Source organism: Haliotis rubra, unplaced genomic scaffold, assembly GCF_003918875.1.
Source record: "Haliotis rubra isolate DU_JTF1 unplaced genomic scaffold, ASM391887v1 Scf111, whole genome shotgun sequence".
Classification (NCBI taxonomy): Eukaryota; Metazoa; Mollusca; class Gastropoda; order Lepetellida; family Haliotidae; genus Haliotis; species Haliotis rubra.
Window position 1 is genome coordinate 660681 of NW_025765015.1, and position 16081 is coordinate 676761.

A 16081-nucleotide genomic window follows, 5' to 3' on the forward strand; every position below is an offset into this window, starting at 1 on the left:
TTGATGAAAATGTTGTTTCAAAATCGAAACCTAGATCCAGATTATACCATATATGGTGTCAAGTTCAAGGTCGACAGTAAAAATAGATCTAGATTATAAACATTACCACGTGGTTTGTTGTCCTATTTCAACCTGAGGTACTGTGAGTGTTAAAATGATTTTTATGTCCCATTTTCATATAGGCCTACATTTCACTTTTCGTAATTGCCAATGGCCTTTGTTAAATAGATAGATTATGAACATCGATACGTAGGTGCAATTATGATGTACCAGCTTCACTTTATTTTACGTATTTACTCATTTACTAAAATTATTTAACAGGGCATATAACTTCATTGTTGTCGAAGTAAACTACTTCATCATTTATTGTTTGGTGATTTATTGAAACCTACACTCTGTCTCGAGGCCGTCTGGGACGCCGTCAAAACTTGCTGAGTCACGCATCATGTCGATGATGCGGCTGGTTGCCTGACTCATCTCAGGCGGAGGTGGTCCTCCGCCGGTCTTCCTTGACTGAATTCTGTGTTCAGTGTACTGTTTCTTTGCCTTCCGATTCATGTTTGTCCATTTCTCTCTCACCTCCATCAAAGACCTCGGAGCTACCCCCTTAGCATTCACCTCTTTTACAATCTCTCACCATGAGGTGTTTTTACGTTTCTTTGTAACTTTGGTGGAATGTTTATCAATAGCAAAGACCAGTTGGCCTCAACCATTGATTGGATTACATTCTCCTTGTCAGCAGAGAAATTTCGACTTCTCTTTTTCCTTGCGGTGCAGGCGACATTTTGCATTTCCATTTTTGACAAACAGGAAGTAAACAGAACACAGAATTGTGGGATATATGGACGCTAACCAGTGACGTTAACCACACTGTTAACTTTGACGGTGACGTTAGCTAACGGCATGGATAACCATGTTTCGAACAACGCATATTTAACGTTCGGTTAGCTAACGGACGGTTAAGGATTTAACCGGCAGTTAGGAGTTAACCGGGGGTTAAGATAACCGAGTATTGAACAACCGGGCCCAGATGGTCATCTTAGATTGAATGAAAAGGTTACATGTTTTGCCTAATATTTTATTCAGAAAATGACACATGTCAAACTAAAACTCTTCCCATGAATCTGTCGATGTTGACACAAAAACAGATCTCAGTATTCTGCAGGACTCAGCATTATCTTTGGGATATCGGTAATTATGGTAGTAATCTGAAACAGTGTATGTAACATAGAGCCTTGTAGACTGATGCTACAAGGTAAATATCGCCATGACTTCAGGTAAAACTGACAGTCTACCAAACCACGAGGACGATAGTCATCGGTAAATATCTAAACTAGGCATGTGGAATAATGTCATTTCTATTGACTGTTTGTAGACAATACCTCAGTAGATGGATTTGATTCTATCATGGGCCAATTTGATAGCTTCATCAGAAGAAAATGTCACAATGATGTCACAATATACATCTCATACAGCTTTATTTAATAAACATGTAGCCCATGAATGATTCTGGGTTAGAATTGGTCTTCAAGCCACGCTTGTCGTAAGAGACGACTAATGTGACCATGTGGTCAGGCTGGCTGACTTGGTTGACACATGTCATCATACCCCAATTGTGAAGATTGATGCCCATGATGTTGATCACTTGATTGTCTGGTCCAGACACGATTATTTACAGACTGCCGCCAATATAACTAGAAAATTGCTGAGTGCAGCTTTAAACACGAAACAAACAAACTAAAAACATGTCTACCACTCATGTGACAAATGGAAAAATAGTAGAGAATTTTAAAGGGTCCAGGTTATTAATTCATAAAATGGTCAATCAATTCAGAGTATAAATCATCATGCAACGAAAATATTATTGTAGATGTCTCCTGTATCAAAATCAATAAACCATTGTACTAGTCAAAACACTGAATATTTATCTGTGAATGCAGCTTGAGACTGATGCAATGGTTGGCACTATGCCACAAACTAATGACAAAGGATACAACCACTGACATGAAGGTAGTTCCTTGTCACTAACACAACTTTATATCATACAGCTACAGGAATTCAGATAACCTGGAATCTGAGGACCTAAGTCTGACAGTAATTTGAAGTGGCTGATGACTGGACGATTCACAGGTCATCAGGACTGACTACAACATACTTCAATATTTCCATAATTACACAGACCTGTTACAGCATCAGTCTACAAGGCTCTATTTTACATACACTGTTTCAGATTACTACCATAATTACACAGACCGGTTACAGCATCAGTCTACAAGGCTCGATTTTACATACACTGTTTCAGATTGCTACCATAATTACACAGACCGGTTACAGCATCAGTCTACAAGGCTCTATGTTACATACACTGTTTCAGATTACTACCATAATTACACAGACCGGTTATAGCATCAGTCTACAAGGCTCTATGTTACATACACTGTTTCAGATTGCTACCATAATTACACAGACCGGTTACAGCATCAGTCTACAAGGCTCTATTTTACATACACTGTTTCAGATTACTACCATAATTACACAGACCGGTTACAGCATCAGTCTACAAGGCTCTATGTTACATACACTGTTTCAGATTGCTACCATAATTACACAGACCGGTTATAGCATCAGTCTACAAGGCTCTATGTTACATACACTGTTTCAGATTACTACCATAATTACACAGACCGGTTACAGCATCAGTCTACATGGCTCTATGTTACATACACTGTTTCAGATTACTACCATAATTACACAGACCGGTTACAGCATCAGTCTACAAGGCTCTATGTTACATACACTGTTTCAGATTGCTACCATAATTACACAGACCGGTTATAGCATCAGTCTACAAGGCCTTATGTTACATACACTGTTTCAGATTACTACCATAATTACACAGACCGGTTACAGCATCAGTCTACAAGGCTCTATGTTACATACACTGTTTCAGATTGCTACCATAATTACACAGACCGGTTATAGCATCAGTCTACAAGGCTCTATGTTACATACACTGTTTCAGATTGCTACCATAATTACACAGACCGGTTACAGCATCAGTCTACAAGGCTCTATGTTACATACACTGTTTCAGATTACTACCATAATTACACAGACCGGTTATAGCATCAGTCTACAAGGCTCTATGTTACTGTTTCAGATTACTACCATAATTACACAGACCGGTTACAGCATCAGTCTACAAGGCTCTATTTTACATACACTGTTTCAGATTACTACCATAATTACACAGACCGGTTACAGCATCAGTCTACAAGGCTCTATTTTACATACACTGTTTCAGATTACTACCATAATTACACAGACCGGTTACAGCATCAGTCTACAAGGCTCTATGTTACATACACTGTTTCAGATTGCTACCATAATTACACAGACCGGTTATAGCATCAGTCTACAAGGCTCTATGTTACATACACTGTTTCAGATTACTACCATAATTACACAGACCGGTTACAGCATCAGTCTACAAGGCTCTATGTTACATACACTGTTTCAGATTACTACCATAATTACACAGACCGGTTACAGCATCAGACTACAAGGCTCTATGTTACATACACTGTTTCAGATTACTACCATAATTACACAGACCGGTTACAGCATCAGTCTACAAGGCTCTATTTTACATACACTGTTTCAGATTACTACCATAATTACACAGACCGGTTACAGCATCAGTCTACAAGGCTCTATGTTACATACACTGTTTCAGATTACTACCATAATTACACAGACCGGTTACAGCATCAGTCTACAAGGCTCTATGTTACATACACTGTTTCAGATTACTACCATAATTACACAGACCGGTTACAGCATCAGTCTACAAGGCTCTATGTTACATACACTGTTTCAGATTGCTACCATAATTACACAGACCGGTTACAGCATCAGTCTACAAGGCTCTATGTTACATACACTGTTTCAGATTACTACCATAATTACACAGACCGGTTACAGCATCAGTCTACAAGGCTCTATGTTACATACACTGTTTCAGATTACTACCATAATTACACAGACCGGTTACAGCATCAGTCTACAAGGCTCTATTTTACATACACTGTTTCAGATTACTACCATAATTACACAGACCGGTTACAGCATCAGTCTACAAGGCTCGATTTTACATACACTGTTTCAGATTGCTACCATAATTACACAGACCGGTTACAGCATCAGACTACAAGGCTCAATTTTACATACACTGTTTCAGATTACTACCATAATTACACACACCGATTACAGCATCAGTCAGTCTACAAGGCTCTATGTTACATACACTGTTTCAGATTGCTACCATAATTACACAGACCGGTTACAGCATCAGTCTACAAGGCTCTATGTTACATACACTGTTTCAGATTACTACCATAATTACACAGACCGGTTACAGCATCAGTCTCTCTATGTTACATACACTGTTTCAGATTACTACCATAATTACACAGACCGGTTACAGCATCAGTCTACAAGGCTCTATGTTACATACACTGTTTCAGATTACTACCATAATTACACAGACCGGTTACAGCATCAGTCTACAAGGCTCTATGTTACATACACTGTTTCAGATTACTACCATAATTACACAGACCGGTTACAGCATCAGTCTACAAGGCCTTATGTTACATACACTGTTTCAGATTACTACCATAATTACACAGACCGGTTACAGCATCAGTCTACAAGGCTCTATGTTACATACACTGTTTCAGATTACTACCATAATTACACAGACCGGTTACAGCATCAGTCTACAAGGCTCTATGTTACATACACTGTTTCAGATTACTACCATAATTACACAGACCGGTTACAGCATCAGTCTACAAGGCTCGATTTTACATACACTGTTTCAGATTACTACCATAATTACACAGACCGGTTACAGCATCAGTCTACAAGGCTCTATGTTACATACACTGTTTCAGATTACTACCATAATCACACAGACCGGTTACAGCATCAGTCTACAAGGCTCTATGTTACATACACTGTTTCAGATTACTACCATAATTACACAGACCGGTTACAGCATCAGTCTACAAGGCTCAATTTTACATACACTGTTTCAGATTACTACCATAATTACACAGACCGGTTACAGCATCAGTCTACAAGGCTCTATTTTACATACACTGTTTCAGATTACTACCATAATTACACAGACGGGTTATAGCATCAGTCTACAAGGCTCTATGTTACAAACACTGTTTCAGATTGCTACCATAATTACACAGACCGGTTATAGCATCAGTCTACAAGGCTCTATGTTACATACACTGTTTCAGATTACTACCATAATTACACAGACCGGTTATAGCATCAGTCTACAAGGCTCTATGTTACATACACTGTTTCAGATTGCTACCATAATTACACAGAGCGGTTACAGCATCAGTCTACAAGGCTCTATGTTACATACACTGTTTCAGATTACTACCATAATTACACAGATCGGTTACAGCATCAGTCTACAAGGCTCTATTTTACATACACTGTTTCAGATTACTACTATAATTAAACCGACCGGTTACAGCATCAGTCTACAAGGCTCTATTTTACATACACTGTTTCAGATTACTACCATAATTACACAGACCGGTTACAGCATCAGTCTACATGGCTCTATGTTACATACACTGTTTCAGATTACTACCATGATTACACAGACCGGTTATAGCATCAGTCTACAAGGCTCTATGTTACATACACTGTTTCAGATTACTATGTGCAGAGTCCTCATAAGCCGGGAAAACCGAATCAGATGTAGACACAGTGTCTCAAGCAACCTTTTGTCTCAGTTAAATATTACTTTACATTACAAAAAACTTAATGCAATCATTCTAAGTGATTGTATCTGATACTATTCAATTTCCAGGAATAATCAATTTTAATATCATGTCATCTTGATTGTTTATGATAAAACATATATCTAATGCATAAGTATAGGCTGTATAGCACATTTGATATATAGACATATTGCCAGTTCTTCTTTATGTGTGGAACAGTCTGATGAGTCACCACGGGATGATTTCTGTGGTCTTGCTTTTCCAATTGTGAAAACAATATGTTAACATATTATAGTCAAACAGGGGTGGTTGGGGTAGCCCAGTGGTTTAAGCTTTTGCTCGTCACGCCAAAGCCCCGGGTTCAATTCCCCACATGGTGTGAAGCCCATTTCTGGTGTCCCCTGTCATAATATTGCTGGAATATTGCTAAAAGTAGCGTAAAACCTAACGCACTCACTCACTCAAAGTCAAACATGTATGGTCTTTATGACAAGGATTCCTTTAAAAGGCATCAATTTGCCCTTTTCCTGAACTACTTTCTGAATTTTAGCTGGCATAAAAAACCTTTAAGTCCAATGATTTGTTTTTTCTTTCTTCCACGTGGTACTCTGCACTGTCTGAGGGAATTCTTTCACCTATCATGAGGGGAAAACCTCAAATGTTTCTTGGGTACTTTCAGTAAGGTACTGCGGGATTCTTTGAGGATGGAAGGGTCGGCCCCCAACACAAGTGAGGAAGACAACCCTAAAGAATCAAGACTAAATGTTACCTGATCAGACAATTAGACTTGCGTTTGGTTGTTGTGACAACACGTGAGAATCCTGCTTGCTGCTGTATTTATTACAAGGGTGAACTATGATGTCATTTCCAGTTAACAGTGTTTCTGGTGGTGTCGTACAATATTAGAGCTCTTACTGGACATAGGACCCTGTCTGGTAGGTCACGATCCAGAGTAGAAACTAGAGCTGTGAAAGTGGATGCTCGTTGTCCTAGAGGTGCCATTGATGACTTTTGATCCTTGGCCAGGAACTCTTGCAATACTCTAATTACCACTCTAGATGGGGCGTAAAAAGATGTGACTAAGCATACATCCAAGGCATGCAGTTCTAAAATCCTTAAAGCCATAGCTTATGCTATAAGGAAAGTAGTCATCCATGAAAATGTGCCAAGGATGTTTTTTTCCATAAGTTCAAAAGGATGATGCAATAATGCTGACAAGACATCTGATAAATCCCATACCATTGTCAGAGGGATGGAGCCTGCTGGTAAGTATTGTGTCATCTCCAATATGAATTCCCTGTTAGGTGAGGACAGATGCTATTGTGGAACAATATCCAGCTAGAGTGTCATGTAGAAGATGCTGATCCTTCCTGAGATGGAGCAGAAGTTCTGCTACCATAGGCACGGATCACAAGCAGTTCCAGACTGGACCCCCCACCACTGGAATCGGTTCCACTTTAAGTCATACAAGGTGGATGATTGAACTGATTGCATAACAGCTGAGGAAACTCCTTGTGAAACTCTTGCTGACACGAGGCGTCACTGGATTATCTGTTTGATTGGCATTTGACAAGATGGTGAGTAATAAGAAAGTAAGATACTTTATAGATAACAACTTCTATATTATATATGATGATATATTATACATGGGTATAAGAATCTATACTGAAACGTCGCATCATCTATAATGAAGTTGTTATCCATAAGGCCTTTATTTTATAATATGATGTGAAATTGGCTATCGTGGTTGTACGCACATGGAATGGGGTAGAATAAGCAAGCCAGTTTGTTGACATGTGATCGTCCAGCTACAATAAGTATGATATTTAATGAAACAAAATATATTATCCATTTTCTGTCAACTACACTTCATTTCGATGCGTGAGTAGACGCAATATGATTGTGTATTCTTTGTATAATGCGGACCTAAGTTATAATTATTAGTAACTGCCAGTTGTCTGTGGTCTGTGTTTGCCAGGATTAGGACCCCATCACTGGGGCTTGGCTTATGTACGAAACATACCATTTTGACACTGATTTTAAGGGTAAAGTTAAGGTGTTGGCTTATCTATGGGGTCGGCTTATCTACAGTCATATACAGTACTTGGTTTACGGATCCGCCAACCCGAAATGTGAAGAAAGTGGGGGGTTAAAATTGTTTTTAAAAAACAAAGAAAATGAAAAAAAAGGATTTAAAAAAGCACATTAGACCTTTCAAATATTCCCTGAAACTATTTTATATTTTACAAAAGACAATCACACAAATTGTAACACCACGACATACTCAAGTGTGCAAATAACGTCTCCATATTCCCTTTTTTTCTTATTATTTTCCCCCCTCATTCCCAACCTAACAAACTGTTTTTTAATCTGTAAACCAAGCCTAAAGTATCTTACTTTCTTAAGTGTCACCAGGTTGCGAGGAATCTCTTTGACTTTGGTTGATTGAGAAGTGTTGGCCAGAGGGTGACAAAGAGGCTTGTCCCCCAGCAGAGAGAGAGAAAATCTCAAAACCTGACCTGTGTTGGCCATGCTGGTGACATGGCGTCCAATGCTGTGATGTGCTACTGTTAATCAATACACAGTACACACATAAAAGTGGCATTTAGAAGTTGGTGTGATGGACAAGGGAGTTAGTTCTATGTATGTACAACTTCTTTATTACAACATACGTAACATCACATATATTGTTACAAATAGGTTGCATATCCATCATAATTGTTACATTGTACAGATTCTTGAAGGGATTGGAAAAGTTGCACTGTGATTTAGGATTTGTTCCCAAGACATTTGAGCCATCTGTGCCACCGTGATAAAAAACAAAATGTTTTTATAAATATCATCAAGCTTGACTGGGCTCCTGTGTACATGAACAAGCTCTAAAATTGTTCAGAACTTGTGTTGCGTAGCAACAGTGGAACGAGTTTTATGAGCAACCTTTTATCAGACTTTCAGATTGTGTCAGTTAGTTTACTATGACCATACATACATTTTCATCTGTTATATTTACACAAAAAACACATGCAAAACATCAGAAATGTTAATGTCTTTAATACATTATCAAATGTAAGTTAATAATTTTTGAAGCCAACATCAAGGAGTTGAATGCCAGGAAGATCAGCCGAAATGGGTCCCACACTGACATAATGTTGCAGACTGGCACAGTAGTTTACAGTGCCCAAACATTTTTCAATACCAGACATCCATATTAATGTCATCGTAGGATGATGCATGGATGGATGTGGAATATTTATCAAGCTGCAATAAATATTTAGTAAACAGAATCCGCAGAATATTGCTGAGTGTGGCATATAACTAAACTCACTCACTCACTATTATTGTTTTTAAGAAGTTAAAAATATCTTCTTAAATATTAAAAAGCTCAGTGTCCCTATCAAAAGGTGGGTCTTCTGCAGAACCTACCTTCTTTGACAATGTTTGGAAATAGCATACAGGGAAAAACTTGACAACACTGTACAGCCACAAACGACTCTTGCTTTGTCTACATATCCTGCATGTTACCAGCCTGCCAGCCAGGCAAAGACAGAATATTAAGTATCTGTAAATGATGAAATGTTTAATTATGGAAGCTGTAGGTTCAAGGTGTTGAAAGTTGAGGTGTCGATTATGTAGTGTTCATGAACACAGGGTTCTTGATGTAGAAACCTACATTAGATCATCACAGAAATAGCACCTCTTAACTCAGCGTCTAAGAGAACTCGGATCCAATGTAAGAAACTAAAATGTCCCTTGGACCTATTACGTGGGGGATCTGCTTACACCATTATGCCATTTGATATTCAGTGTAAGTGTAGCCTGTTCAGTTATATATGTTACCAATATAGTATTTCAATCGTTTTTTTACCAAGATATGACATTCTGCCTTACAGTGATATCACTTTTAGACATCACATACGTAACTGATGGGTTAGGGTTTTATGAGACTGAAATATTTTTGCAATAAACTGCTCACAAATTCCAATTTCAACAGGCCTGAACTTCCAGATCATTGATGTTGTGAAATTTCAAATAGGCAATCATACTGACTTAATTATATGAATATTTGTGTGTATTCCATGAATGTTTATAAAAATAACAAGACATTGTTGTGTTGAATCCGGTTTGATTTGTTCCGCTTCATATGATATAATATCCAACTTTCACTTTCATCAAATTCGTCATCTATTAAGTTCTATAAAATTTGAAACTGTTGATGCATATTTTATACCTGTATATTAAGATGTCTTCTGTTGTACCTCTAATGTCACTGACAACAGCCTTCTAATAAACATGCAACATGTTTATACAGTATTTTTCTACTTTTCATCTCCCTACAACCCTTTCCTAGCTTTGAGTATTCCAACTTTTGTACAGACAGGCTACTGTGGCATTGGGGGTTTCAAAACTAGCAATAGCTGTTATAGTAAGTTACGTGAGGAAAATTATACATTAACAAAATGTTGTTCTGCAAAAACTACTGTTCTGTAGTTGTGAAATTGTTTTGGACTGAAATCTACATATCATCATCATGAAAATAGGGCTGAAAGTAATAGTCTATAGATCATATGACTTTGTGTTTAGTTAGTGCAATATAAAACATTTCTAATCCTAGAAAAGTGATATTTATGTTTTTTTGTCATTAGGACTCAGTGGAGAGGAAAGATTCCATTTGCATATAAACGGCATCCCTGATGGAATATATTACAGCAAAGTTAATTACCATCACCGGAAAACCTGACACAGAAACTCCAATCTATTACAGCCTATTTTTAACTGAAAAGGAGTTTCTATATATTACCTCCTGCTGTTCAGTAATCTGATTATAGTGATCTGCTTATTATCATTTCAGGTAGTACAATATTTTTAACCTTGACCTGGGCACCTTGAATTTTAAGAGAAAGTGAGTGAGTGAGTGAGTGGCAAAAATCCAACAAGAGCCTATACCTATCTCTAATGTCTGATATTTAAAAAAATATTATGTCCACTGCCCCTCCGTCAAGCCACAGCATCAGCAGCCAGGAACACTCCTATATTTCACTCAAGTCTTGATGACACATACCACATCACCAGCGGTATGAACACCTCTGTTGCTGAACCAATATTAATTCCTCCATTAGTGAAATGCACCTTTGCCCTGAGATACAGCAGTCACTATCACTGTCACTTTGAATAATCCTTCTCTGACAACTTCCTGGATAATCTCTTCCTAATATTCCCAGGAAAGTTCCATCAACCAGAAGAATGAAGAAACATGAAACCATAAAGTGATGTGTCCTTTTGGAAGCTCTGCCATATAACATACAGAAGACAGATGCATCGCCTTGCCTTATCCACACCAGGGCCTTAATCGGTGCCAATGGTAAAAGATGGTAAAACCTGTCATAATCCCTTCTTCAAACACTAAGTCAAAATCAATATTCACATAATCCTCCTTACTTAATTATAATTTCCATTTCAGTGTTTCAGCTGTTACCTTCAAGTCAATCCTTATCTCCACTAAGCAAGTTCTTTACCTCGGCTTTACCATATTGCAAGAACTAAACATTAACCTATATCAACTATGACAAGACTTTACTCACATACTCTACAACCATCGAACAAACTGAAGAGCATTAGGACAGGGTCTCAGATATAGTGCATTGTGCTCATGTGCTGCAGAACATATCATGTAACAGTTCCAAACAGAGATGTATTTAATGACATTTTGAAGAGTAGTTCATGATCATTGGTTCACTCACCTGTCAGTCACCCTGTACACTCACCTGTCAGTCACCCTGTACACTCACCTGTCAGTCACCCTGTATACTCACCTGTCAGTCACCCTGTACACTCACCTGTCAGTCACCCTGTACACTCACCTGTCAGTCACCCTGTACACTCACCTGACAGTCACCCTGTACACTCACCTGTCAGTCACCCTGTACACTCACCTGTCAGTCACCCTGTACACTCACCTGTCAGTCATCCTGTACACTCACCTGACAGTCATCCTGTACACTCACCTGTCAGTCACCCTGTACACTCACCTGTCAGTCACCCTGTACATTCACCTGTCAGTCAACCTGTACACTCACCTGTCAGTCATCCTGTACACCCACCTGACATTCACCCTGTGCAGTTACCTGTCAGTCACTCTGTACACTCACCTGACATTCACCCTGTACACTCACCTGTCAGTCACCCTGTACACTCACCTGTCAGTCACCCTGTACACTCACCTGTCAGTCACCCTGTACACTCACCTGACATTCACCCTGTACACTCACCTGACATTCACCCTGTACACTCACCTGTCAGTCACCCTGTACACTCATCCTGTACAGTCACCCTGTACACTCACCTGACAGTCATCCTGTACAGTCACCCTGTACACTCACCTGACATTCACCCTGTAGTTACCTGTCAGTCACTCTGTACAGTCACCTGTCAGTCATCCTGTACAGTCATCCTGTACAGTCACCCTGTACACTCACCTGACATTCACCCTGTACACTCACCTGACAGTCATCCTGTACACTCACCTGTCAGTCAACCTGTACACTCACTTGTCAGTCAACCTGTACACTCACCTGTCAGTCACCTGTACAGTTACCTGGCATTCACCCTGTACACTCACCTGACAGTCATCCTGTACACTCACCTGTCAGTCAACCTGTACACTCACTTGTCAGTCAACCTGTACACTCACCTGTCAGTCACCCTGTACAGTTACCTGGCATTCACCCTGTACACTCACCTGTCAGTCATCCTGTACACTCACCTGGCATTCACCCTGTACACTCACCTGACATTCACCCTGTACACTCACTTGTCAGTCAACCTGTACACTTACCTGACATTCACCCTGTACACTCACCTGTCAGTCAACCTGTACACTCACCTGACAGTCATCCTGTAAACTCACCTGTCAGTCACCCTGTACACTCACCTGTCAGTCAACCTGTACACTCACCTGATAGTCACCTTGTACAGTCACCTGTCAGTCATCCTGTACACTCACCTGTCAGTCAACCTGTACACTCACTTGTCAGTCAACCTGTACACTCACCTGACAGTCACCCTGTACAGTCACCTGTCAGTCACTCTGTACAGTAAGCTGTCAGTCACCCTTTACACACACATGACACTCACCCTGTACATGCAGATGGGACTTGGATGTCAATTTTGAGTTTGACACCTCTTAATCCATGAGTTCACATGGTCAAAGTCGACACATACATAAGGGCCCACAGCTTCATCGTTCCTCCACACCTGTAGAAACTAGGTAGGAAATCCCATGCTACTTACATCCTTTAGGCAGGAGCCAGCTGAGACGGAAGATGTATGTGTCATTGATGAGTTCTCGGCTATAGGTCAAGTTCCTTGGCTTGTTGGGAAAGTCTTTCTCATTGACCGCTGCAAAATAAGAAGTGACATGTCTCTTGCGTGTCACTGTGAATTTGGAGAAAACAAATAAATTCAACATTACGTATAAAAAAGCAAAGAATGAAGGAGTTCTACTCTAAATGAAGCCAAACAATCTAAAACAAGCACCGTTTTGGTAACAGTTAGTCAATACTTCACAGACTTGAACTCCCTGTTTTTCAAGCTCCATGAATCACAGCTCAGCAGGGTAGACACTGCATTTAATCAACTAATCAAGTGACTGTCTGAACCCTGGGACAGGGAAGCCCGCAAGTCCTCGGACCAATCAGTACTCAGTTTACATGTCACAAATGGTAATGGTTCTTGCACGACAATGTTTGTAATATACTCTGCATACAGTTCTGTGTACAGTTTTGAGCATAAAATATAACATCCCCCACCCCCACCCCACCCCAACATCTGTAAACACGTCTTCTGTCTGAATGGAAAGCAAGAAACGTGACTTGATACTAGACCAAACATTTTTCCATTACTGTTATGGCCATACTCTGTGTCCTTGATACCAGCCAATGATCTAAAATGTTGCACATTCATGTCAAGTTGGTTGGTTCCGCCGCCATGCTCCCTCCCACGTGGTTGTGTTTTCTGCATTTCCTCCCCTATTTCAGTAATGTTCACCCGGGACTAACTTCTACCCAAACAAATGACTCCCGATGCACGAAGACATAAGAAATTAATCCTTGGTATTCATTTTGTCAAAATGTTAGCAAAACTCTGTCAGGTAGTACCAATTTTTCTGCTTTTGCATTTCTTTTTTTGCGGAGTACTTGTACTACAGCCGTAAGGGCCGTCATCTCTGAGCATTGCCTCAATGTCAGCCAGTGGTTGGGTTAATGCACAATTTCATGCAGTGGGTAGGGTACATTGTATGCCCCTGAGATATATACAGCCTGATTTCAATACCTCACATAAATGGACATGCATGACTCCTACACTACCTAGGAGCTGTATGATTTCAATAGATCGCCCTTAGGATCAGTGTTCACATCACTGCATGTTGTTTTTTGTGGAGAGCTGTTGAAAAAAGTGTCTGTCCCTTTGTACTTTTTCACCAGCAGACATGTTGTTTGAGAGCATTACCAAGGCGAGTGTAAGCCAATCACAACATTGTTGCATGTTAGTCACTGTAAGAGCTGATCAAGCAGGCTGTTTGATCAAACTAAAGTACTGTCGGAAATAGAAAATGTAATTTTCTGAATAAAATTGATATTTTATACTTATCCTGACTCATGCTCTTTTGCTTGTCTTCTTCTTCTTGCGAACATAGTGGAACACTTGTATCTCCCTAATTGAAGCTCCCTTCAATGTAAAATCACTAATTAGTACTCACCAAGAGTTGCTTCCCTTTCCGAAATGCGCGGGAAAGGAGGCGCCACCTCTTCCCACATGCTTCACTCTCTCCTGTTTAACGAGCCCAACACTTGAATTTACAGGGAAATCCAAAGTGTTATGTGGGGAGGATGGGAGGGCTTACCTCATGAGTCAGGATAAGTATAAAATATCAATTTTATTCAGAAAATTACATATTTTTCCTTATCCTGACTCATGCTCTTTTGCTTGTAGAATCCTACGGAAACGGAGGTGGGAAACAGAATACTTTGGATTTAAATAATTAGTGATTTATATATGTAATAACCCCCTCACGGAACTTCATAATGGCACTGTAATTAAGATAATTCCTGCTGCTATAATACATAAGTTCTACCAGCTGCCATAGATGGGGTACTACAATATTTAGATAATATGATAATAATAATAATAGTATAAAAGTTTAACTCCAAAGTGGAGAAGCGACCCAATGTACATGTAACATCAGTACTGGGCTTAAGACTAATGTAGACTTAAGATATGTATATAATTAGCACAAAACTCCGTGAGAGAGTTATAAGCTAGATAATACTGGTATGATATATACAGAATAATCTCGTGAGACTATGTCTCATTGTCTACGAGGGACTGTCAACTGCTGTGCGAGGACCATGGGACCGAAATGGTGAATACCTGAGACGTCCTCGGTGTTGATATCTCTCAGATAGTGGTTAGCAAACACCATGTCGGATTTCCAAAAGCAGCCCTCCATAATGGTATTCAACAAGCAATTTCCGTGTAGAGCGAGTGTCGAAGCCAGTGCTCTGATTTCATGGGGATTAGATGCTCTTGGAGGGTCGAGTCCTGCAGCCTTGTAGGCACGTAAGTATGACAGTTCTGATCCATATCGATATCGCGGGTACAAGAGACTTCAGTCTGAGTCGCTGTCGATAGAGGGATGAATAACCGCTTTGAGTTGTCGTCAGCCTTCGCTTTTGGATCGTTGTAGATAGATTTTGAGTGCTCTCACTGGGCATAATGATAGGTCAAGCGTATCATGAGGTCCGAGAATTGAGGAAAGTGCAGGGACATGGAATAATCTGTCTGGTTGACAAGGCAATTGATTCTTGGCGATAAAGTCCCATCGCAGTCCCATATGCACTATGTTTTGATTGTCATCGAAACGTGTTCTCTCATAATCTAGAGCGTGAATTTCTGACATCCTGGCTGCCGTTGCTAGGGATAACAGGAACAATGTTTTCTGTGTCAGAAATTCAAACGATGTTGATTCCAGTGGTTCATAGGCCTCACTTGTGAGGTGTTGGAGCACTACATTTAGATCCCATGCTGGAGCGCGAAATCTCTGTTTCTGATCCTCCAATCGGAATGAACGTAGCAAGGCCAGTAACTCTGGCGTCTTAGTTAACTTGACACCCGTTCTCAAAGTTACCACTGATTTTAGAGCTGCAAGATATGTTGACAATGTCGAGCCTTTTAGATGTTTAGTTTGTCGTAGGTAACAAAGGTAG

At 39.8% G+C, this 16081-nt stretch overlaps 1 protein-coding gene across 2 annotated transcripts in view; it reads right to left on the minus strand.

The window, feature by feature from the left end:
* Positions 1 to 16081, minus strand: part of LOC124287941 (cell wall protein DAN4-like) — an 85374-nt gene that overhangs the window by 29055 nt on the left and 40238 nt on the right. For both annotated transcript variants that reach the window (XR_006901348.1, XM_046724436.1), the window contains exon 3: positions 13107 to 13214. Coding sequence is in view for 1 of the 2 variants with exons in the window: in XM_046724436.1 (XP_046580392.1) it covers positions 13107 to 13214 (108 nt within the window). In the remaining variant the exon portion in view is untranslated. The remainder of the gene's footprint in view (positions 1 to 13106; positions 13215 to 16081) is intronic.